Source organism: Dermacentor albipictus, chromosome 5 (assembly GCF_038994185.2).
Source record: "Dermacentor albipictus isolate Rhodes 1998 colony chromosome 5, USDA_Dalb.pri_finalv2, whole genome shotgun sequence".
NCBI classification, from domain to species: Eukaryota; Metazoa; Arthropoda; class Arachnida; order Ixodida; family Ixodidae; genus Dermacentor; species Dermacentor albipictus.
This window is the reverse complement of record NC_091825.1, coordinates 88,132,544-88,159,189: the sequence shown is the minus strand read 5'-3', so window position 1 is coordinate 88,159,189 and position 26,646 is coordinate 88,132,544. Positions and strand designations below refer to the sequence as shown.

Below are 26,646 nucleotides of genomic sequence, written 5' to 3'. Positions count from 1 at the left end.
AACCGTCGCAAGGGCGTCTAGAATGGTCTGATGTAATACGTTATCGTATGCCCCTTTCACATCTAGGAATAAAGCTGCAGATAAACGCTTACGGGACTTTTCGTGCTGGACATATGAAACGAGATCAACTACATTGTCGATAGAAGAGCGGTCACGTCGGAAACCAGCCATGGAAATCGGATAAATCTTGTAGTATTCAAGGTACCATTCCAGGCGGCCAAGGATCATCCGTTCCATTATCTTTCCTACACAGCTGGCCAGCGCTATTGGGCGGTAAGAGGTGAGTTTTAATGGGGATTTGCCCTGCTTTAGGAGTGGCACCAGGCGGCTTACTTTCCATTCGTCAGGAACATTTCCCTCCTGCCATGAGGAGTTGTAAAGGCTCGACAACTCTATCCGTGCGGACTCTCCGAGATAGCACAAGGCCCGGTATGATATACCATCCGGACCCAGAGATGATGAGCGCCTGCAGAGAGCTAGAGCCGCTTCGAGCTCCTCCATTGTAAAATGAAGGTCCATGCGGCAGTCACGGGAATTGGGGACGTCAGCTCGGGCTGGAGGATCTGGACGAGTCGCTTGGTCTGCGATCCGCGCACAAAAGTCTTCTGCGACATCGATGTCTTGCCGCCCTTGGAAAAGCGCTAGCGCCTTGAATGGGAAACGCCGTTCCGGAAGGCAACGCAGACCTTGCACCGTTTTCCATATGTGAGACAGTGGCTTGCGGGGGTCGAGTTTCTGGCAAAACGTTGCCCAACGTTCCGACGCTAATCTATCCATACGAAGCTGAATCTTCTTTTGCATCCTCCTGGCTGCCCTAAGGTCATGAATTGATTGGAGAAAGAAGAAGTGCTTCTCTTGCGGAACACATCTCGCCCGTCTCTGTGCTTTTCTGGACTTCTCACTGCACCTGTGGGGTCTACCGCCCCCTCCATCGCGGTGATGGATGTGCAACACCCCGAGGATCCTCCCGGTTCCCGTTCACCCGCGGACATCGGTTCGAGGAAGCGAGGAAATACATCGAGTGGTAGCGAGGACACAGAGCTGTACTCCGCATCAGGTGACGAGTCCTCGGAAGACAGCTTTCGACTTGTCCAGTACCGCAAGGCCAAACGAAGAATCATCAACTCATCTTCGGCGTCCAGCTCGAACACTGTGAAAACAGCGCCTCAACGATGGCCTCACTCCATCCTGTTTGTGCCACAGAACGCTACCGACAACCTGCGCGTCCTCAACAGGCAAGCACTCTCCGTGTATCTCGAAAACACTGTGCCAAACGAGATTAAGGATGTCAGGATAAACACTAGGCGAAACATCCTGGCAATCGATGTGATGAACCCGAGCGCGCTGACCATACTACAACATGTAACGCAGCTGGGGAACATCAAGGTCCGATCCATCATGCCAACGAATGGTGCCACAATAACAGGAGTCATCTATGACATTGACAATGAAATTCCTAATGCAGACCTCCCAGTTCTTATAAAACCAGCAAGTGACCGCAACGTCATTGTGCATGTTTGTCGCCTCGGCAACACACGTTGTGTGAGACTAACGTTCAAAGGCGACTGCCTTCCACCCTACGTGAAGGTCGGCCACTTTCGCCATCAGGTTCGGCCATTTATTCCAAGACCAATGCAATGCTACAATTGTCAGAAGATAGGCCATGTGAAGGGTGTCTGCAGAAATTCGGCCGTGTGCCCTCGATGTGCCGAACCCCACTCAGAAGACAACTGCTGCGCAATCAAGTTGAAGTGTCCTAACTGTCAGGGTGATCACTGCGCCTCCTCCAAAGACTGTCCCCAGATCAAGAAAGAGATCACCATTCTTAAACAAATGGTGAGAGACAACTCTACCCACAAAGAGGCTGCTGTGAAAATACGGCGAAGACGACGTCACCGCCGAAGGTCTTCACGACGGAAAACATCAAGTTTTCAGGAACAGTCAACTCGTCAAGCAGCATCACCAGCGAAAGTTTCCAGCCCTCCGAACACCGATGTTGGAAGGGAGAAAACTGCCAGATCTCTCTCCACAAAGGAATGGCCGCCACTTCCACGTACACGACCGCCAGAGGAGCCACAGCAGAAGCCGCCCCCAGTGCAGCAAGGTGCTGTATCCGAGGAGTCGCGCAAAACAGATGAGCAAGTGATAGCACTTCTTAGGCCTTTAATGAATGCCATTCGCGTGTTGCTAAGCAACATGCACACACCGTCTGCCAGAAGTGCGCTTCAAGTACTGGACGCTCTGAGTCCGGTGCTTGCAACCCTTGAGTAGATCATGGCTCCACAGCCAAGGTCTTTTAGGGAAGAGGTCCGACAAGCAGCTATTTTCCAGTGGAATGCGCGCGGACTCAGAGCGCGCCTTTCGGATTTCCGTCGCTTCGTGTACGCCAATATGTTTCCCATTATCGTCATTTGCGAGCCGAACTTAACGAACACAATCAGGCTTTCTGGATATGAATTATTTATGTCGTCAACTGTTTATGAAAACAGTAAGGTTTTGGTGTGTATTCGCCGTGACCTCACCTACACTCGTCAGCCTGTACCACCTAATGACAATAATCAATATATATGCCTAAACGTAAGGAAAAAGAATTTGGCCTTTACTTTTGTGGGCGCCTACCTATCTCCGTCAAGTCGATTTGATTACAAAAGACTGCAAGACATCCTTTCCTCAACCTCCAATCCCTGGGTCATCATTGGAGATTTCAACGCCCATCATACACTCTGGGGAAGTCCGATGATCAACGCAAGAGGCAGAGCTCTGGTATCTTTCGCCTCCAGTAATGAACTTTGGCTGCTGAATGATGGAAGTCCTACCTTCTTACGTGGCTCCACCTACAGCAGCTGTCTTGACTTGGCTTTCGTCTCACGAAGCCTTGTCAGACGTGCAGGGTGGTTTGCGGACATAGAGACGCACGGAAGTGACCATATCCCCACGTACATCAAGATCAGAGGATTGACCCCTTCCAAAATACGGGATACGATCCAAAGAGTGGACTGGCCTAAATTTCAGTCTATAATGGAAGAACACTGCGACGCCAATCCATCTTTCGACTTGGAAGAGGCAATTAAGAGCGTGGTGCAAGACACTATGCGCACTCTCACATGCTCTTCGAAACTGAACGAATTTGACGTGGAACTAGAAAGACTTCGAGCAATCCGACGACGTGCTGAACGAAGGTACCGACGTACGAAAACAATGGACGATCTACGGACCGCCAGGCGCACGCAAAAGAAGATACAGCGCCGGTTAGGCAAGCTCGAATCGCAACGTTGGGCTGCCTTCTGTGAGTCGCTAGATCCATGCAAGCCTTTATCGCAACTATGGAGAACGGTGCGCGGACTGCGGACACTTCCCGTACAGCGATTCCCATTCAAGGCACTTGCCCTCTCTCAAAAGAGATCGGAGATTGACGTGGCAGAGGATTTCTGCGCCAGATTATCCGGCCAACTCACAGCTACCAACATTCTATCGCCTTCGATCAGCTGTCCGCAACCACGTGATCACCGGTTGGATCTACCATTCTCGATCCACGAACTTAAGGCAGCATTAGCTTTGTGTAGCCGCACATCAGCGCCAGGACCTGACGGAATTTCCTACCGAGCTCTGTGTCACCTGGGGGAACGAGCGAGAGGTGTTCTTCTTGAGGTGTACAATGAGTCTTGGAGAAATGGCGCGCTACCAACAACCTGGAAGACAAGTCGGCTTCTTCCACTGCTGAAGCCTGGCAAGTCGCCGTTGGAGCTCTCATCATATCGCCCGATCGCGTTGGCGAGCTGTGTGGGCAAAGTAATGGAGAGGATGGTCCTAGGACGCCTGGAATGGTACTTGGAGTACCACAACACCTACCCAGATGCCATGGCGGGCTTCCGACGCGGTCGATCATCGATCGATAACGTCGTCGACCTGGTCACCTACATTCAACATGAGAAATGCCGTAAGCGTCTCTGTGCGTCTTTATTCCTCGACGTTAAAGGGGCGTATGACAACGTTACGCATGAGGCCATCCTCTCTGCTCTCGCAGAGGTAGGAGTGGGTGGTCAGATGTTTAAATGGATACGGAGTTATTTATCCATGCGATCCTTTTTTGTAAGCACCGAAGAAGGCCATACTTGTCTACATTATAGCTACCGTGGCGTCCCCCAGGGCGGTGTCCTTAGCCCTGTGTTATTTAATCTAACACTAATTGCTCTCCTTGAGCACGTGCCAACTACGGTCAGGCTATCAATGTACGCGGATGACATCTGCATATGGACGTCTGCAGTAACACGCCTACATTTGCGAGCGAGAATTCAGAGAGCCGCCACACAAACTGTTCTCTACCTTCGTAATCGAGGCCTGGAAATTTCCTCAGAGAAATGCGCACTAGTGCCATTTACGCGCAAACCCATGGCCAACTACAGTGTAATGATAAATGGCCAAATAATACGACGGGTCCGATCGTACAAGTTCCTAGGTGTCATAATCGACAGGGACTTGTCATGGAGCCCACACGTATCATACATGAAAAAACGGTTGACAGGCATCTGCCACCTGTTCAAGTTTTTCGCTGGCAAGACCTGGGGAATGTCGCCAAGTGCGATGTTGCAACTGTACAGGGTGCTTTTCCTAGGATTTCTGCGATACAGCTTGCCAGCAATAAACAACACTGGTAAAACAAATCTACGCACAATACAAAGTCTTCAGGGTCAAGTGCTCCGGATCTGTCTAGGCCTGCCTCAGAGTGCTTCAACAGTGGCTACGATAGCAATCGCTGGAGATCACCTTGTCAAGACCCACATTGAAATTGAAGTACTCAGGACCCATATAAGGCATCTGACCAGGACTCCTCGTCACCACTTGGCCTCCCTAACAGCGGACAGACCCCACACATCGTTCAGCCGGACGATAACCGCATATGATGAATCATTGCCAGCTTGTTTTACCCCGGCTGCGAGACCTTCGATTCCTCCATGGTGCCTCGTTCAGCCAAAAATCAACCTCACAATACCTGGTATCTCGAAAAAAGCTGATCTATCATCACCAGCCCTTAGACAGCTCACGCTACTACATTTGTACGAGAACTGCCGTGATTCTACGCATATTTACACTGATGGATCTGTCCTTCCAAGTAGCACCGCGGCGGCAATCGTCATACCAGCGAAAGCTACAACAATCAAGTTTAAGACGACCCATGCGACAACATCGACGGCAGCAGAGCTCGCAGCACTCTTTACTGCCCTTCATCACATTGGTGATGAACCACCACATAAATGGACAATATTCTGCGATTCAAAGGCGGCACTGCAGTCTCTACTGTCACCTTTACGACGTGGACCACACGAACAACTAATATTCCATATTACAGAGACTTTGCAACACATAAGTGAAGCAGGCCATGAGATAACCTTTCAGTGGCTTCCAAGTCACTGCGGGATTATCGGCAATGAACGGGCGGATCACGCTGCCCGCTCAGCTCATACTGAGGAGCGCTGCGTCCCGATTCCTCATTCTAGAACTGACGCAGCACGGAAGCTCCGCCTACTTGCTCGGCAGTGCACCGCGTCGCAATGGAATGAGCCACAATTAAGAAACACGCGACTGTACTCACTTGATCCAACATTAAGTCTTCGAGCGCCATCACAGCTTCGCCGTAGAGACGCCACACTTTTATATCGACTTTGGTTGGGCGTTGCCTTTACTAAAGCCTATGCATTCCGCATAGGGATGACCGACAGCCCAACCTGTGACCACTGCGGCCATGAAGAATCAATTGGCCATATTTTGTGTGCCTGCCCGCAGTACAGTACACAGAGGGCATGCCTTCGCCACGAACTTGACAAACTGGACGACCAAGCGCTATCCGAAAAAAGAATTCTACAACACCGAAAGGACCTACCGTCACAGAAGAAGGCCGTGCAAGCGCTTTTGCGCTTTTTGCGATCTACCGGCCTGAGTGAACGACTTTAACTGGAACGCCTTTTGTGTGTGTGCGTGTTTTTTTTTCCTTTTTTTTTGCGTTTTCCTCTCTGTCATCTTTCTAACCCCTATCCCCCATCCCCAGTGTAGGGTAGCAAACCGGAGACTCATATCTGGTTAACCTCCCTGCCTTTCCTCTTCATTCTCTCTCTCTCTTGTACGCCAATATCCACGTTCCGCCCGGCGACGAAGCGCTCGAAGGCGCTCTAATTCTATGTCGAAGTCATTCCGCGTGGAAGAGATCGTCATCATGCGAGTGGCGTTTTGCATCGTCATTTTAATCGTTTGCTCTAACCCTGATGCCCTCGCGGCAGGCATCTTCCATCTCAGATTTGAAGTGGGCCCATTGAATCGTCCGAATGGTATTCCGTAAGCCTGATCTAGACGACAAGCCTTTGATGTTCAGATAGGTGGGAATGTGGTCACTCCCATGTGTCTCAATGTCTGGAAACCACTTCACACATCTGGCGAGAGAGTTGGAGACGAAAGCAAGGTCGAGGCAGCTGCCGTATGTCACGCCTCGAAGAAAGGTGGGGCTACCATCGTTCAGGAGAGTAAGGCCGTAATTGTGGGCGATGCTTGCCAATCTTCGTCCTCTTGCATTTGTCCTTGTACTTCCCCATGCTGGATGGTGTGCATTGAAATCTCATATGATGACCCATGGGGCGGGACAAACACTCAAGATATCCGCAAATCTTTTGGTATCAAAATTGCAGGAAGGCGATATATACACGCCTATGAGAGTAAACAAGAGTTTGTTCTTTTTAAATGTGATGCATATATATTGATTGTGTGATTGCATATATATTGATTGATTGATGAGGGGAAACAATCTGTTTTCCCTCATCGTCATTTGTGAGCCCAACTTGTCGAAATCAATAAGACTGTCAGGATACGAATTTATCATGTCATCAACAAATGGTGCATGCAGCAAAATCGTCCTTTTTGTTCGTCGTGAACTCACCTATGTTTTGCAACCAATTGCGCCCCTCCCGGCGGTGAAGTGGAAAGGCTAGGCTTCCTCCTCTTACATATTCGCGCTTGACACTGGTCCCTGCTAAAAGAACTTTTTACCTTCTTACTGATAGATTAATTAAGCTTTTCTGTAATATATATTTGGACTATCCTATTCATATAGGCCTTACGCTATCCTTGAATAAAGCAAGACAACGTCAGCGCCATCCAGTAAACGAGAGAAGAAGCCGAGCGTCAAAAGAATACTAATAAAGGCTAAGCGGATGGATCAATCAGTATCATTATATGCAGCAGAAGAGAGCTTACTTTAAGACCAGCGCCGCGAAGGGGAAGACGACGAGCTAGAATACGATAAATGATCGGACGCAGGCTCTGTGCAGTACGCTTATGCTGAGCCGGCATATTGGCTGATAGTTAAAATCTTGGTCTGCCAATCTGTTGGTCGTAAAATGAGATGCCCATGGCGCAATGAAGATTTTTCTTTCGTTTTAATTTTCTCGCTAGCAGTCTTGGAATTCCAGCCACGGCATCGGCGGTCACCGCGGGCATGAAAAACGACCAGAGTAGTGAGTCCATAACTGTCGCTGCAAAAGAAATCAAAAGAACAAAAATAATGAAGATAAAGAAAAAAAAACAAGTTACTTTACGAAAAACCAGCACGTAGAAGTACTCAATCATATGATAGAGGCCGCTGTATGCGTCCGATCAAATGGCAGCTGCCGCTGTTGTCTTGGCGTAAACAGCGCATTCACGTGCGCTGTCGCTGACATCGCAACAGAACGTCAACAGAACGCAGAAAAAGTATATCAAACTATTCTGCCAATTTATTTAAGTGATTGTTAAAAACAGCACAGAATGCATTAGGATGCAATTGTTTCGGTGGCAAATGCATAATTTGCGGCGGCGGACGAATTAGGAACATGTTACAATTACAACTGAATGAAACAAGTGACTTACGTTCGTCAAGAGACTTTTTAGTTAACGTTTAGTTTCTTAGTTTTAGTTAACGTTAAGCAGCGGAGTTGCTTTACGTGCTTCCAAAGTGCGGTGAACAAGTTCTTCCGCGTACCACGCCACAGAGCAATGCGGGACCACCGCTACCACTGTGGCGCTGATGAAGGAAGTGACGCTGACCTGCGAGCATCTTGCAGCGAGCCGATGCTCGAGTAACGTTGAAGCTGCGTCTGGCTGGCGCAGTACCCGCTCATGAAGTTCACAGTGGCGCCAAGGAGCAAGTTCCACGACGTGAACGTCTCGTACGGGCTCGTGCTGAAGCTGCGAAAGGACGGAAACGCGCCGTTTGTAGGCACGCATGGCTCGGCGAGCGGTCCTGCTTTGGCGGCACGGAGCAACTGTAGGTTATGAATATGAAGAATTAGATATCAGGCACCTTCCGTGAATTCATGAACAAGTGAGCAGAGCTTCGCATTTGTGTTCGTGCCGTTTGAATGCAGTGTTCGTCTGCGCTTCCTGGGGCCTCATTCTGTTTGCCGTGTAAACATGAGTAGCTGGTGTCGCTTGAGGAAGCCACCGTCTCCGAGGATACCGTTGCTAATGAGAGTAACGTGAGGGTGCATGCAGACGCGGCTTGAACGGTCTGCGTCCTGGTATTATGTCTTCACTCGAGTTGCTGTGTGGATTGATACTAAGACACGCAGCATGCACAAGACGACAAAAGAGAGCCGCCTTATCAGAAATAAATATCGAGTTAAAAGCAGGTTGCGCAATGTGACGAAGCAGTTCGCGGCCCCAACAATGATTATATGTATTTTACAGCGACTTTCTTTACAGCAACCTCCAAGTTTCCTTTCGAAGGTAGATTTTTATCTATTTCACAACACTTCTAAAGTCCGGTCAATGGGCATTATACAAGGGGTAGGTGGAGGGGGATGCAGAAAAGAATGAGTTGGACTCTCTGGTATTGAAATACTACGCAATACAAAGCACAGAAACGAATCAGATTGACAACTGAAAGTAAGTCATCAGACGCACAAACAGGCAAAACTGCGAAATATAAAAGAACACGTAACATTATATCGATTACAAAAAAGTAGTGACATACGGTGAACAGAGAAAAAAGTGCACCGCCCATATATATATATATATATATATATATATATATATATATATATATATATGTGTGTGTGTGTGTGTGTGTGTGTGTGTGTGTGTGTGTGTGTGTGTGTGTGTGTGTGTGTGTGTGTGTGTGTGTGTGGAAAAGTAGTAAAAACATGGACTCACTCGCAATTGAGTCTATATATTTGAACAGAACATTAGATATATACACTGAGAAAGATGTGAGCAAACGTAAAGACTGTTCGTAATGAGCACTTAAATATATTATGTGTGTCAGAATGCAAACAAAGTTGTAAAGCTGGTTTGAATAGTTATGTATAATGGCAGATAAATGTCATTCAGCTGTTGTGCTGATAATGAAGGAATTAACAGAAAGTATTGAGCGACATTAAGTTCAACGTTTTATCAAGGAGGAATTATTTGTGCGTGGAAAGAAGGCTCTGCAACCCTATGATGGAGATTATGGGATGACGAAATGGGAGTGTTAGGAGAATATTCGGAATGGAATGAAGCGGATCATGCTGTTCCGCATGAATTCGCATCTTTTTTATTCCTCGTTATTGAATGAAAGGCGGGCTTAGGTTAAGTGCTTTCATACAGAGGAGGGCACGTTTGTGGCTCATCTCCAACCGCAAAGAAAGGCATCAGCTTCTCCATAGAATACGCGGACGCAACTGCTTAGCATATTCTTTGGGTCATCGATGTCATGCATGCGCAGAGCCCTAAATAATGACTGTGATGCGGAGGACTTATAGCGATTCGGTAACTTTAGGGCCAATATCTCTAAAGCTACTAGCTTTGTCAAATGTATTCCATTGTAGAAGCTCTGCTACACTGTGTTACGACGAGGAGCTTGGTGTAGAGGCAAATTGCTGGCACTATAAGCATTAGTTTATGTGGGCTAAATGAAGTGCATAAAAAAACACAATTTCTTCATGTAGTTTCGTGGAATATTGATCTTATAGTTTTACGTTGAAATGAACTGCTGACAGCAACTTATCCCCACGCATATTTGGCGATAAGAAAAAAAAATCAAGCACTTGTTTATACAACGTGCAAATTTGCTACTGGTTTAGCACCTTATTACTTATACCGCAGCTAAGTACCACGAAATGTTACTGTTGCCTTTTATGGGGATTTTAAACTTGCAATACATGGCAGATGTGATACGCCATTATACCCAGTAGCACATACGCGCATTTGTAAAAGTAGGTAACCAGCATTTTGTATGTCATTGCAGACGTCTTACTTGGTAATTATGACCCTGCCTCCTTCGTTCGCTATCTCCCACATGGCGCCGAAACCTCCCAAGTGGGAAATGCCCTGCGTAAAAACAAGATACGTTGGTAATGTAAACGATAAGAAATTGACGCACTTTCCACGCGCCATATGATAATCAAAGAGTTTTATGAATTGTGAATAGCCTCGAAGGCACGCGTTCAGGGAGAGTGTTGGCCATCGCCGGTCTTTGTAAAAAGTGCGTGGAAAATTCTTTATTGATCAGATTGTTCGCGCGAGGGTACAGCTGGACTGCCGATGCACCACAGCTACAAATCAAATACCTCTAATGTTGCGGATGTAAAGGATCACCTGGCATGCAAAGTCTACAGTACTGAAAAATTATAATGTGGACAGCAAGGAACGCATTTAGGTCTAAGTACATGGTAGTGCGACTCGCAATCGCACTACACTCGCTTTCTTAGCGTCTTATCAATTTCTTACCGTTTCGGAGTCTGAATTATGCCATGGTTACAAATACAAATGAATTATGGAAATGTAATACTGCATTGGAGTAGGTTTCGAATTGTCCACGTTTCAATTTTCTTAGCAATATATAAGGCCCTTCCAGCATAGCCGTCCTCTCACGTTCAAATTTCCCATAGATGGGACATTTCGCGGTGATCGCAATTAAATTACCGCATTTGTGGTACATTATAACCTGTTTGATTGTTGTGTTCATATAGGAGGTTGTGGCCAAGTACTGCACCAGGGTGGCCAACCCTGCTCTGGTGAGGGAGTGCGTTACTGGTTCTGGTCACCGGCATCAGGCCACACTCCAGGCCTGTTTATGCAATTTTATCAACACGCGGATTTTTCTTTAATCCGGTGGAAAATTGCCGGCACCAGGATTCGAACCACGGACCTCTTGCACGGAAGTGGTACGGGAATACATCTACTTAGGGCAGGTAGTGACGGCGGATCCGGATCATGAGACGGAAATAATCAGAAAAATAAGAATGGGCTGGGGTGCGTTTGGCAGACATTCTCAGATCATGAACAGCAGGTTGCCGTTATCCCTCAAGAGAAAAGTGTATAATAGCTGTGTCTTACCAGTACTCACCTACGGGGCAGAAACCTGGAGGCTTACGAAAAGGGTTCTACTCAAATTGAGGACAACGCAACGGGCTAAGGAAAGAAGAATGATGGGTGTAACGTTAAGGGATAAGAAAAGAGCAGATTGGGTGAGGGAACGAACGCGAGTTAATGACATCTTAGTTGAAATCAAGAAAAAGAAATGGGCATGGGCAGGACATGTAATGAGGAGGGAAGATAACCGATGGTCATTAAGGGTTACGGACTGGATTCCAAGGGAAGGGAAGCGTAGCACTATATACCGGTATAACTATATACCGAATAAAGTACACATTACTTAGATATGACTATCGCGCGGCATTATCGTATTACGTAAGAAATGTTTTAATAGGTTTATCTGTAACTGCAGGGCACGTTGAAGGGTCCAAGCGCTTTTCTGCTTTGTTTCATCGGAGAGACACAATGTGTTAGCCTGCTTTCGTAGCCGTGAAGGAATTTATGGTCGTTTTTTGCAACGCGCTGGTTTGCAAACCTCACATTCACTAATTACTGCTTTTTTGCTATATTTCCTTCGTAGTCATTGCAGCTCTATGAGGCGGAAAGCGTGAATTGATTTGCATCTGAATGGTGTGTAACGCAAGCCAAGCGAAATCATACGACTATACACTAGCCGGAACTAGTCTAGGTTATAGACCAACCTTTGAGAACTAACCAAACAGCATGCTTCATTCGTTGCATGCAGTACGGCAAGAAATTTCATATGGAAAGCGCGGAGTGTCTAGTGGCACTACAGAAGGCAACATAATGGAATGTGATCACCGCAACGACATAGCTACTTTCGTTGCGTACTGCATCGAGACATGGCCTGAAACAGCAATTCGTGCGACATCTCATTAGCCCGTGCTTAGAGTATAGAGATAAGCAAAATACAGAATGTTTCACTTCTCCGTTGATGAAAGTTTCAACGCTTTTACCGTAATTAGGCTTCTTCGGTTGCTGTTTTTTCTTCATAAGAAGAAATGCAAATGAAAAAAAAAGAAAGAAAACGCGACACAAACATTTCGTACAAATTATGACTAAACACAATGCCGGACAGTGTCACCATTAGCCCTTAACTTCTCCTAATGCCATCGATCCGGTGTTATGTTAACGGGATAAAGGAAACAATTTTACGTCAAGCTTGATTTGTATAGCGTTCTCCACAGGCCGTGCGAAACTCACGGACGCGATGACCATTGTGTAGCCCACGTAAATGAGGACCATTTGGACCACATCTGTCCACACAACCGCTTTGATGCCACCCTGCGACAGAAGAAAGAAAGAAAAGGCAAAGAAGACTACCTATCTTCCAGTTTATAGTCAAGGGTCAAAACATGTCCAAAGGTTTAATTTCGCCATGGTGAGGAGTTACAAGATCCATTTTTTTTTTTTTTAATATCGAGAGAACACACACACAACGCACAAAAACACGAGTCCTGACGGCGCCAGCAGACTTTTACCCTGTTAACGATACAGTGGCATCGACTGTACAATGGGGAAACCTAGGTAGAGGAACCTTCAGTATACTGGTCGTAGACTGTACGTAAAAAAAAATAATAATAAAAAGAAGACAGTCTTCAGGTTAAATGCATCCTCGCAGATTACACAGCGACTGCGAACTATCTTAGGAATAGCTTTTAATTTTACGCCCACCCGCCGTGGTTGCTCAGTGGCTATGGTGTTGGGCTGCTGAGCACGAGGTCGCGGGATCGAATCCCGGCCACGGCGGCCGCATTTCGATGGGGGCGAAATGCGAAAACACCCGTGTGCTTAGATTTAGGTGCACGTTAAAGAACCCCAGGTGGTCAAAATTTCCGGAGCCCTCCACTACGGCGTGCCTCATAATCAGAAAGTGGTTTTGGCACGTAAAACCCCAAATATTATTATTATTAATTTTACGCCCATGATCGGCCCCTGAGTCGGATTGCGAACTATGGACTGGAAAATACGATGATTGTTCTTGGTTGACGGGCTTGTTGGCTTAAGCTGTACAGTGAGATTTATTGAACCTTAATTGGAGGCTCGACACCTAATCCATACAGAAGCAGCGCGCACTGCATGCGCGAAATATAAATTGGTTCATACGTTACATTTACTCGGTATTGTGTAAAGAACTTTATCCGACATTAGGATGGATAGTTGGGCGTGTTGGTTAAGCATGATCTGAACTGCCCTGTGTGTGTGTGTTTGTGTTTCTTCTTTGTCCTCCGTCATTTTAGCGCCTTCACTTCAGATCGAACTTTAGCCGGTTCATTCGTTTCTACCTCGGTCTTCGTCCTTTTAATTACTGCGCAGTAATGTTCATGAATAAAATTTCGGCTGTTGTTTAGTTCTTCAGCAAGTTTCTTTTTCTGTTGTAGAGAGTGTTTAGATAAAGTAACCCGCCAGTGTATATAGGGAGACATAGGTCAACTGTATTATACAAGCGGGTCTTTTTCCAAGCCGTCGTCGCTTTAGAGCGAGTTAGTGATGCTCTGCACTACTCCTTTACCAAAAAGAATAAATGAGAATTCAGCTGCAGAGGAGGCATGAGGCGTAAAAACGATCGCGTTTAAATTTAGAAAATAAATTCATTGTACATAGCAAAGACACAGAACAAATGCCAACAGATTTCCACTGTGTTTGCGACAGGTTCCAACAATCCACTCAGCCATCTTTCCAAAGCGCCTCCTTCGTTAACAATAAGACGAGCATCGGGGATAGCTGATATCTTTATCTTACAAGCAACTTTTAGCGTAGGAAGTTTTTTTTGCGAATATTGGGTTGGATGTTTCTGACGAGCATATGCGTTCACCACGTACGGCACAGTCTCCAATACGACGTGCGATGTGTCTTAAAGGTGGCTGCCTCAGCTGTTGATATCTATTGTAAATCTCGCGGATGTGGTTGCTGGTATGGGTAGTAGTATACTAACGTGCACTGTTAAAGAAAACACCTGTAGGTGTCATTAAAGCTCACATAACTCAAGCGGTTCTACCTTCTTTTGGGAGCAAAAAGAATGGCTTATATGAATGATTAGGCCGATATCGGCAATTAAAAGCTTCTAGACCCGTCACCATGCTTTCATGCCACATTTCAGCTGTAGTCGGTAGCCAAATACTGGCACTTTCTAACCATTAAGAAAGGGACCTTACCTTACTTTACATAGTGCGAGGAATCGTGTCTTGTTATCTGCTGTGCCTGTAACGCTGACCCACTACTCCGCACTCAAGAAAGGGCAATACGAAAATACCGGGAAGAGGAGTGATGACTTACTATGGCGGTGTAGAATGTGCATACAAAGCCATTCAGAAGGATAGAAGACCACACCGGTAAGCTGGTCACTGTAAGATAAGGCAAACTTTATGTCACAATCATCATCATCACCATCATCATTTATTGTCCCTTAAAGGCCCCGGTCGCGGTATTACATAAGGAGGGGGCGTATACAAGGTATACGCTCCCCCATTATGGGGGCCATCGAAGGCTGCATCACGCAAAGTAAAACTTTCCGGTGCATGGAAATGCGCTGTATTGCATTTGAAGGGCTGTGAAAACAAATCGCTGCATGCTTTTATATGCGCCACTGGAACTCATCGGTTTAATAGCTAACTGTTTTAAACACATGTGACTGTAGCAGGCTTTTTCTTCAGCAGTTAAACCTACAAACTAGTATTATGGGTGGTTAAACTTTGTGCATGTTTAGAAGTGGCTTCACCTATCGTCGTCATCGAATATAATTTGAAATGAAGTAAATATTCTTTGTGAATCCATAGGACGACCATGGTGATACCACGACGGCAGTATGACAACGAATGCATGACAATGGTGTGACGACATCGGCATACCGAGAATCGGTTGACAAAGCTGGAATGATGACGATCCAACTACCATGATGACGTCACGGGCGCATTCCTACTAACACACGCTATTAGATAACTTGGGCTACTCCTCCTAGATAGCAGGCCTGTGCACTCTGATTTATGACGTCACGCTGCTTGGACCGAACTTTATACAGTCAAACCCGGCGTGCCGAAAGTGGTGACATCAATATCCCCGCGGCTCACTCGGAAGCTCTTGCATTCTCTGGCATTCTCTGGCATTCGGGCAAGGAAGCACGGCGTCATCGATCGAAGTGCACAGGCCTTCTGACCTGTTGGGTCGCCGTAAAAGGCGTGACGACGGCATCACGAGAGGCGGGTCACGTAGCTGGAATGATGCTGATGAAAGGACAACAACGGCATCACGACCTCGAGCACATACCTGGCCTACGCTGGTGACATCTTTGCCCACTGGGTCGGCGTAAGAAGATAGATAGATAGATAGATAGATAGATAGATAGATAGATAGATAGATAGATAGATAGATAGATAGATAGATAGATAGATAGATAGATAGATAGATAGATAGATAGATAGATAGATAGATAGATAGATAGATAGATAGATAGATAGATAGATAGATAGATAGACAGATAGATAGACAGATAGATAGACAGATAGATAGATAGATAGATAGATAGATAGATAGATAGATAGATAGATAGATAGATAGATAGATAGATAGATAGATAGATAGATAGATAGATAGATAGATAGATAGATAGATAGATAGATAGATAGATAGATAGATAGATAGATAGATAGATAGATAGATAGATAGATAGATAGATAGATAGATAGATAGATAGATAGATAATGGAGTTGGGCAGGACATGTGGTGGTGGTCTATTAGAGCCGCACAATGGGTGTTGAAAGAAGGGAAGCGCAGTCGCGGATGGCAGAGCACTATGTGGGGTGACAAAATTAGGAATTTTGCAGACATAAGATCGGGTCAGCTGGCGCAAGACATGACTGGTTGGAGATCACTGGAAGAGGTGTTCATCCGGCAGTGGGAATAAATAGGCTGATGGTAATGATCTTGTTCCTGGTAGCCTTTTTTCAGATTACCCTTCTGTGCAGTAATCTGTCTTCTTTATCCCTACTTTTGATGATTTCGACTATTCGAGCGTGCAGTGCGTGACCGTGGCAGGCTTATTGCTGCTTAACATGTAGCCAAGAATTTTCCTCTTCGTATCAGTGCCGCTCGTAAGAGAAGTACTGAGGAGGAGTGAAATGACAAGGAGATAAGATAACAAAGAGGAGATGGTAAAGAAGAGTACTGCGTAAGTAAATAATTTTTTACCTCAATCTCTTCTAGTGTTCATTACTTCAATCTCTTCATAGCAACCGCTGCATAAAATGAAGAGGACTGTATTCCTCACATCTTTTCCATCAGAGTTATTTGATATTGGTCAGTGTTTTCTTCCTACTTATGATAATTTTCCTCTTCCTATGAAGATTACTGTCTTTTTTTGGAGGATGGGGTAGGGGGAATGGTTTGCGAACTGCAAACGACCACGCACCCAATCCTCTTGGCTATGCCATTAGTTTGTCAGAGTTTATTGGAAAGGACTGCGCATACCTAAAGGTCACATTGATGTAATTGGAAACACATGGTTTCGCAGCAGTGTGAAAAGGGTTTGACAAGAAACTACGTGTGTATATTTGTTTATCGCGCACTTTCCCATGCATTAACTTGAGCTAGTTTTACTGTCAGCACGGCGTATGCGCTCTCCCTAATTTACTTCTTCTGCATTGCATGTAAGAGGCTGCGTATCCGTTTCTTTTAGAAGCAGAGTCAGCTGCACCATAAGTGCACACATCTAAAACTATATTTACCAGATCCGAGAGCCAGTGATGGGCCGTACAGCACGATGCCCGTGTGCAGTAGCTGAAATGCGAAAATATAAGTTCTTTACAACGTTTTTGTAAAGACGATAAAGATTAACTATAGATTAATCTAGGATCGTTGAGTGCGTTTGTGGAACACCAAAAAGGTTGCCGTAACTGCGCTCGCGGAGATCGTAAGCCAGAAAAGGCGCGAAGAGAAATACAGGTGGCGAAACCAGCATGCATTGCCCGCACTAGCCGCCCAACACACCATGTATTTCGACAGTTTCTGGGTAGATGTAATTAACATCTTAATTATCTAATCTAATCTAACCTAATTTGAATAACACACCAAGATCCCATTGCATTCTGATAGAATAAAGTACTCTATCTGGGTAGCTTCGAGAATGAAATTGTAATGCGTGGCGTAATACTGGCGTATGTCGGCGCCGCGCTTTTTGCGAGAACTTCAAAGACGGAAATTTTGGCCTTCGTTTCAGAGCGCACCCCTTAGACACCCGTTCCTGAGTGGAGCGTCGGCGTCCTCGGTGTCATTCCTCTTGCGAAAGAGCACAGCGAAGGATGAAAGAGCGAACGCCGATCTCAGCGGGGCTTGAAAGACTACGATAGCGAGGAGATCGCGAGGAAGAGAGTGGAGGAGGAGGGTATGGCCAAAGCGTGAGAAGAAAAGCGTAGTACCGCGCAAGACGGGCTGGGCGACGACGACCGAAATGAGATGGCGCCAGAGTATCACGCTGTCGTCTGTTCACCGCTGACGCCATCGATAAAGCATGCGACGAGCGCCTCCACCAATACCATATATGGAAGGAAAGTCCTGCATGATCGCAGGTCTCTCGGCGGTGACTGCTGTGAATCGTGCCGACGCGTCGCCCACGCGCTGCCTCTCGCGGTCTTCCGACTAGCGAGGCACTCGTGCCACACTTTGTTCCGTTTGCAATGTGACGCGCAAGATAGATTGTTTGCTCCAGCCATGCTACTCACGACGTTCTCTTCCTATTGTAAAGCGTGTACCTGTATAATTACAATGCAAAATGTTGACACGCGAAATGAAAACACTTATAGAGCTGCGCGCAAATTTCGCGTTAGGGAGTATCGTAATCGTCGGTACTTTGTTTTGCACAAGTAATGAACACTTTTTTTATGCTAAATGGAATATAGCAGAATCTTGAAAAAAAATGCTTCAAGACTCTCAGTTGATTTAGTGTCGCTCTTGAATGTCCCTGTAATACGCTCAATCCTCACAACTACGGTCATCCTCCCGAAAGTCAATCCTCGGAAACAGCTACTTTGTTTCAATTTACTGGCACTTATTTACTGGTTAGCCCTGCCTGATGTGCGCGAACGCTGGCAAGATTACGAGTCACTGTCACATTGCATTTTTGGCACTGGTATAAATCATACTGTAATCCACAGTACCTGTAACCAACTAGGTCAATTTTCATACTGTAATAAATATAAATGGTTGTATCCGAAAAGAACGCTCACCGTTCGCACGATAAACACTGCGGACGCAATGTTCCGGACAGTGGTCGACATGAACCTCTTCTCTAAGTACTGGAAACAGTAAGAAACACTTATTGGTAGACATCACGAGTGAGGTGGTTGTTAGTAAATATCGTTTTGTAATAGTTGAAACTGCATGATATATAAAACTTGAATCATTTGGAAATGTTGTCGTCCATGAAGGCGCTACAACAATGTACGGCAGCTGGTTAGCAATAGTCGAGATTATTATGTTGGAAGTATGTCGCCCTTTATTCACACTTCATGTTGCTGAAAGCTCTAAACCTCTTCTTTCAGTGATCGCGTGGTGGTGGTGGTGTGTTGTAGGCACAGGCTGGTTTAGCTTGACGATAAATGCCGGCAATCGCTTCACCCGACCGTACTGAAAAAAAAAATATTAACCCTTCCCTTACCGGAAAATACGGGGAAGCGAAGCTTGTCCTGCGTGCAGCCACACTGGCAAAACACTACGCGCTGCTGATGAATACGGAACAAATGTATGCTACAGAAAAGTGGTCGTCATGCAATTTCATAGCAGTAGACCCTTGGAAAGCTGTACAGTAACACTGATATTGGCTACGTGGTGCAAATTCGTAGCGATTCTGAGGTGCTTGTGCGCAAGGGTAATTAATGAAGGAGCGCGTATTACTAATCCCTGCTGTTACGATAGCTCATATACGGGGAGTTCTATGTGGGCGAAACAAGGGCTCAGATCACTACAACGCGTGCGAAATAGCTCTGAAGGCCTGCCAGTACACTTGTTCGGCGTCTCCGCGCTTGTACTGCGACAGGAGATGTGACGGCAAGTGCGCACGTATATCACACTATATCCTCTGACAGTGGCCGCTTTCCACTCTTGGGATACTTCGCCGCGATACATTGCGCATGCTTGATTGCGCGACAACGGTGTTTTACGGCGAAGCTCACTTTAGGCAAACGGCATTGTGCAACTCTCGAGCCATCTTGTCCGTCACTGCGGATAGAAAACGCATACACGCTCAAGCTGTTCGAGCTGCGTCGTTTTGTCGATGTTTATCCCTCTTTACTAAATGAACAGGATAACGTACGCCTGTGTGGGTGATTTAAAAGATTGATAGAAAGCCTGGTAACCTATGTGCAGTCAGTCAAAAAACACTATTTATGCAGGTGTCCACGCTCCGGTAAAAAAAAAAAAGAAAATTCAATTCAGCGATGACCCTCTGGAGGTGGATCCGCACCTATGTAAGCACAGGCGGCTCATCAGTCGCAACGTAGGAGCCGAAGAGAACTTTTTGTTGCTAATCATACGACATTGATAGCGATTCATTTGTGGTCAGCCAGTGACGAACGCATTGCACTAAACAGTGAGACTTCACCTTAATCGGCAATGCTTATGTGGAGAACAGGAGAGCAAAAGGTGAAAACAATGTTTTCATACAAGGCAAATCATGCATGTGCTGGAATTGCGTTTATCGTTGGTGTAATGTTGACGCATTTACTTTCTGAAGTCACCCGCCGTGGTTGCTCAGTGGCTGTGGTGTTAGGCTGCTGAGCACGAGGTCGCGGGATCGAATCCCGGCCACGGCGGCCGCATTTTGATGGGGGCGAAATGCGAAAACACCCGTGTACTTAGATTTAGGTGCACGTTAAAGAACCCCAGGTGGTCCAAATTTCCGGAGTCCCCCACTACGGCGTGCCTCATAATCAGAAAGTGGTTTTGGCACGTAAAACCCCATATATTATTATTACTTTCTGAAGTCCAACTTTTACTGCAACTTAGTTTCCATTGGCGCAGTTGCTTCTATTAGAAACATCCAAACTATTACTTATCAAATCAGAATGCCGTCTTGTAGTTTGAGAACTGTTCCTCCGGTCTTAAGTCTTTTCTGAATCTGGAAGAGCTGGCTCATTGCACAAACCACGTAGCCAATATCAGTATTACTGTACAGCTTTCACAAGGGTCTACTGCTATGAAATTGCATGTCGACCATTTTTCTTTAGCATACATTTGTTCCGTATTCATCCGCAGGGCATAGTGTTTTGCCAGTGTGGCTGTACAGCTCTCACAACGATGCAAAATAGAAGTGAGGCGCGCAGACAGGACACAAGAGTAGAGAAGTGGACAACACGAACGGACAAGTATAGAAGTGGACAACACGGCGTTCGTGTTGTCCACTTCTCTATTCTTGTGTCCTGTCTGCACGCCTCACTTCTATTTTGCATAATGAATCCTTACCAACTAGCTCAGCTTTCTGTCGTTGTCACAGCGATCTACGGCTCAGATTGCATGGCGACGCAAGTTTTAATACTTTCACATACAGAGTACAAAATGTTCCATTCCCACGAATATCCAAGTGTGTTGTATGCTCAGTTACATTAAGAACTAATGCATCGGCAGGGCAGTTGAATTCATAAACTGTTTCCGTTCCCGCGATTCCCTTGAAATGTGTGGTATGCTCAACGACACTAATGAACAATGTATCGGCGCGACGTAATGCTTTGCCATTAAAGTCATCTGAGAAAACGCCTCACGTCCAGACGTATTCCCCTGCGACTATCAAAATTTCATATGAAACCACCGCAAAAAAAGAAGCAACAAACTCGCATCGGCACGGCAGTCGAATTCATAAACTGTTTCCGTTCCCGCGGATCTCCTGAAGTGCGCCGTATGCTGACTTTGCTCAACGACACTAATGAACAATGCATCGGCAAGATGCAATGCTTTGCCACTAAAGTCATCCGAGAAGACACCTCACTTCCAAACGTATCTCCCTGTGACTATAAAAATTTAATATGTTACGGTCGCAACAAAATAGCAGCAAACTCACCTTGGACACAGCTTCTTCGCCTTGCCGGCCACGCATTCTGTCGATTGCGTTGCCAGCTCGGCTAGGGACGAACGGAGCTAACAACTTTCTTCTCCGTAGTACCTAGGCGAAGAGAAATCTCAAGGACCGAAAGTCCCCACATTTCTCTCTCGCGACTACTGCTCCTCGCGCATGCGCAGAAAGAGCGCGAAAATCCATTTATGATGTGCTTGTTTCATACTGCCCTTTCCGGCAGCTGCTCTGTTCTGGGAGCGACTGAGTTCTGGCGTGACCAGTCCGCCACCGAAACTTGTGAGCCAATACAAGCTTCGCATGAAAAACTCCGTATTCCCAATAACTCCTACATCCAATAAAATTATTTGGCATAAGAAAAAAAAAAGGAGCTTTTATATCGAATCCTCTATGTTTCCTGACTGTTTATTGGATATGGGAGTTATGGTGAACGTAGATTTTCGTCGCGACTCTTGCAATATCACTACGATGTTTCACCACATGGCCATCAAATCAGTCGCTATAAAGAATGCGATAAGGAGACGTGAATTTTCTTTGCTGGCTATAACTGATCCTTCGGGGAACACAGGGTGTAGCAGGCACGCATGCGGAAAGTCCTTTCTTTTTTTTTTTGCAGATTCTCCAAGAGTGCATCCCTTTCATTCCTAGGACCATGTATTATATACCATGTTTATATGCATATATTTATGTATTGAGACCATTTTTTTCTTTTTCATATTTTGTTCACTAGTGCTTTGCTGTGCGCCTTGCACCTATGACTTGTGTACCCCCTTTTGCTGTGTGTGTGGCACCCTTAATTTTGTACGCCACTCCTGAGAAAGCCCTCTTAGATTTGCAGTATGTATAAATAAATAAAGAAAGAAATCTCAGAATATTGAGCAGGACAAGAGAAAATGTCTAATATTTCCTGTCTCGTCACATGCCGTACAGTACCGAGAATTGATACGCCACGTCTTACATAACCATGCTGGTGTGCTAGCAAATCCTGTGCTTATTCGATATAGAAGTGAGGCTTCCTCTCGACGGACGAAATGCCTTCGTTACGCAGGGCATATGTGGTGGAACCCAAGGTGACACAAAGGATTTCAAATGTCAGATTTTTTAACTTGATCACTCTTCGGAGCCTTGACTTTGGGAGGATAATAGAGCACTGCGTATGCAAGAGCATCAGTCTTTTCGTTGCCAGCAGTACTAATGTGGGAGGGGATCCACTTAAGCTTTCTTCAGCGGGGGCGTATACATAAAAGGCTTGAATTTTGCACACTGCTCGGAATGAAGCATGCTTGAAGTTATAGAATAATAAACCTTCTTCATTCGCATGTTGTTCTGGTTTACTAAACATGCTTTCTGGGCGCTCGATAGGAGGACACACACGCAAGGCCGTGTGTGTGTGTGTGCGTGTGTGTGTGTGTGTGTGTGTGTGTGTGTGTGTGTGTGTGTGTGTGCGTGTGCGTTGAACACGCATGCACGCACACTCACAGTGTTCAACGCCAAGACACTCAGCTGAAAATTTCTGATATAGAGTCTTTGGTTGAAGATCCATTAGAAGACGCGGCAAGGGCCAAGCATTACCGTTGAGTTTACCTCGTGGCAAGCGGCAAATACTCCACACGTACCATGTGTGCGCTCGCGCAAAGTCTCGCGCCGACAGAGCATCACATTGCGGCGTTGCTTCCGGCGTTGTTTTCGCCGTATATGATACACCGTTTCCGTCACATTAACCACCGTGGAAGTAGAAGTAGTAGTGGCAGGCAACTACAGTTACCGATTTCTGCCACATGAAGGCTGTGTCACGCAAAGGCAGAAATAGAGCTCCTGCTATGGGGGGAGGGAGCAGGAGGAGGAGGACTAAATAAAGAGAGAAGCAGGAATGTTCACCATAAATTCGTCTGGTTGGCTACCCTACTCTGGGGGACGGGAATATAAAGATAATATAGAGAGCGGGGAGGGGGAGGAAAGCCGCGTTGAGCTCGCGCACGCACGCGGAAGGTCTGAGCGAGTCAAAGACGTTCACATAGGCCAGTCGCCCTCAAGAAAGACAAAAGTGCCTTCATAGCTTTGTGGGCCGACGAGCGATGGGGACGGCCTTCAAGTAGCGCCTGCACAGACAACGGCAGATCGTCCAGTCGTCGCAATGCAATAGATAATCTTTGTCTTTCCGACTGAAATTGATGACAATGGCACAATAAATGTTCGACATTCTCTTCCACACCGCAGATGTCGCATGCAGCACTGTCAGTCATTCCAATCCAAGTAGTGTATGCCGCTGTGAAAGCCACTCCCAACCACAGTCGGTATAAAAGTGATGCCTTACGTCGGTGAAGCCCGGGTGCAGGTCGGAGTTGTAGCGAAAGGTTCAGTTCGTACAACCTGCTGTGCCTTATATTTGGGGTGTTGTGCCAGGTGATGAAGCTGCCTTGCAGCGTCTGTCCTGGAAAGAGGAATGAGAACAATGTGTTGTCCTTGATGTCAGCGACCCATCCCCCCTTCTTGCCCTCTGTGCACCTCACCCATATACTCCTGGCCTGCCCGGCTTCTCCTCCCCCCGGCGGGCCGGTACCACTCCAAACCTGGGAGGATTGGGAGACCTCACTAAGCTCCACGGACCCGGCAAGGCTGAAGATCGCCGCCAACCGGGCTGCCAGCATCATGGATATGTTAAACATGAACATTTCAGTGCAGTGGGGTCGTGCGGAGGCCCAGGGGGCCTGGGAGGTCCCAAATTCCTTTGCAAAACAAACTTTTTTCCTCCTCCTCCTCCTTCTCCTCCTTGATGTCACACTCGGGCAGCTTTGATCATTTCCACTGACCTCGCAACGGCCTGGTAGCCACTGGAAAATAATTTCGTGCCCTTTCTGTTTGACGTCGTGATGAAGTTTGACGATTTGTCCACACTCCGCCACTTGCGCGCATGGCGGAACTAATCCGGAGCAAGGTGAATACCGATAAAATGAGGCTAAAAAGTGTAACGTAACCTGTTCGATGTGTCTTGGAATAAAAACAAATTAGGGTTCTGTTTGCGAGGCGGCAAGCACCTTCTTTTATTGCGACAGCACTTGTATGGACAATCCAGGCACATTTCTGCCGTCACCGGCGGCATCACCATGAAATCAGGCGAGGGAGGAGGGGCGTTCTTCTCCAGCGGCTGCAAGGGTGCTCGATGTGCTTCTCGCCCCTCGCCCCGTACGAAGTGGAGGTGCCTACTAGGTTGTTGACCACACGATTGGCGGACGCTGTAGGGACGCGTTGCCGGCGCTCGTGTGTATTGAAGCGATCTGCGACGTGGACAAAGTGCGCGTCCGCACTGGCATCATCTTCAAAGCGATCTGCGATGTTCGCAGAGTGCGCGAAGTGCCGGTAGCTTCGTATGCGCTGTGCTTTCGACGTTTAGTTCGCGTTGAAGCGAGAGATGCACAAAGGTAAATTCGCTCGCTGCTACTGCGATTCCTCACTAGAGCATATTGACAGCGAGATTCCGCGCTCATCGAGCGAGATGTGTTGATGTTTACCTGTCCGTGGGTGACACCGTGCTTGTCAGTTTAGTTAAAGCACGTAAACTGGCTGGTAAGTTGGTTTGAATTTATGATATAATGTGTAAGCGCGACTGAACAAGGACGTAGAAAGAAGCAGACACACAAAGAGAGCCCTGTCTCTGTGTGTCTGCTTCTTCCTACATTCTCGTTCAGTCCCGCTTACACATTCAGTCATCGTTATTCTGTTAGCAAGCGAATGTTTGCATGTATATACGGCCGCTAAAACTACTATCCTTACTTCTCACAGCTACCCACTAACTTGATATCGCAATCGGTGCTTCGCCTTACGGGTGAAACTGCGAATTTTTTTTACAATTAGTTTATGCGCGTGATAATTAAGGTCGTCTGCGTCCATCGACTGGCGCATGTTCATGCTCGCAGTCCGCAGTTTTCGACTTAAGGTCCGAGCGTGCGAACACAGCAACTACTGTCCGGTGAAACCTGACATACAATCGGACCAAGTTGAGTTTTCTCCAACAGAAAACTGAACTTTAGCGCAAGTTTTGTTTTGGCAAATGCAGCTGTATTACTGGAAATTGCATGATGAGAAAAAAAATCGAACCAGCTTGCAATTTAGCAGTGTGTAGTGTATGGTATGGTATGGTATGGTATGGTATGGTATGGTATGGTATGGTATGGTATGGTATGGTATGGTATGGTATGGTATGGTATGGTATGGTATGGTATGGTATGGTATGGTAGGAAAAACCTTATTTAGGTCCTGAGGGATCAGTCTGGGACCGATGCGGGCCGCTCCCACGTCAGTACATAGAGGCCGGGCCCCTCTGCCGTCACACGGGCCCTCTGGACAGCCCTGAGTTGGTGCGCCAGCACATGACCGTGCAGCATCCGCTGCCACCACTGTTCACCTCGAGAACCCATCACCGGCCAACGCCAAGCAGCGCCAAAGCATGTGTTCTAAATCGAGCAAACCCCCACACTTACTACAATAGACTGAAACCCCGCAGTCCGGATTAATTTTATTCATGATGACCGGGTTAGGGTACGTTCGTGTCTGCAGAAGCCTTAATGTAACCGCCTGTGGCCTATTTAATTTAGAATGTGGCAGGGGGAATGCTCTGCGCCCTAAGTAATAGTGCTTGGTGATTTCGTTGTACGTTAACAGTTGGTCCCTGTACTCAGGAGCGGGAGATCCAGCCCCTTCATGGAGTACACGGCATACTGATCCTCGTGCCTCCTTGTGCGCCAGCTCGTTGAGGTTACGCGGGGCTCCCTCCAGTGTCCTCATACGCGCCGGGAGCCAAGTAACTGTGTCGGAAAGCAAATTAGCGAAGCTTTACGCCGTTTTAATCCTCCAAAGCTGGAACGAGCGCTGTTTGCAGTTGCTTCTAAATTTCTGGCCAGAAACTAAATTGACGACTCGCCGCGTTCAATGTTAAAACAGCCACTTCTTCTTGCGCCGTTAAACTAAAGCATGCTATGAAGACGATATATAGCCTCGCGGCATAACATTTGTCACGATCAACTTGAGAATGTCCGAGGTAGTTATCACTCCTGCTACCAGGCCTGCAGACAAAAATACATTAGCGAGAATATTTCTTATGCTTCAAGCATTAGTAACACTAATGCTGGGGGCAGAAAACTACAAACAAACAAAGCGGAACGAAGCTTAAGCGTGCGGAACTATAACTCATCAAGGCGCCTTCCTTAACGATACGCACAGCAGTTTGAAACGCGAGAATAATATTTAAGATAAAA

At 46.6% G+C, this 26,646-nt stretch overlaps 1 protein-coding gene across 2 annotated transcripts in view; it reads right to left on the bottom strand.

Annotated features, from left to right (window-relative positions):
• Positions 1-21,468, bottom strand: part of LOC135915977 (sodium-coupled monocarboxylate transporter 2-like) — a 57,528-nt gene extending 36,060 nt beyond the window's left edge. Inside the window, exons 1-7 of one of the 2 annotated variants that reach the window (XM_070539676.1) lie at positions 21,383-21,468; positions 18,558-18,626; positions 17,061-17,112; positions 14,617-14,684; positions 12,544-12,624; positions 10,259-10,332; positions 8,068-8,208 (exon numbers count right to left, since the gene is read on the bottom strand). In XM_070539676.1, the coding sequence (XP_070395777.1) occupies positions 8,068-8,208; positions 10,259-10,332; positions 12,544-12,624; positions 14,617-14,684; positions 17,061-17,112; positions 18,558-18,626; positions 21,383-21,418 (521 nt within the window). In that variant the 5' untranslated portion in view covers positions 21,419-21,468. Of the gene's footprint in view, positions 1-8,067; positions 8,209-10,258; positions 10,333-12,543; positions 12,625-14,495; positions 14,536-14,616; positions 14,685-17,060; positions 17,113-18,557; positions 18,627-21,382 lie in introns of those variants that run through there. The other variant, XM_070539677.1, reaches the window with a different exon arrangement.
• Between the last annotated feature and the right edge of the window lie 5,178 nt (positions 21,469-26,646).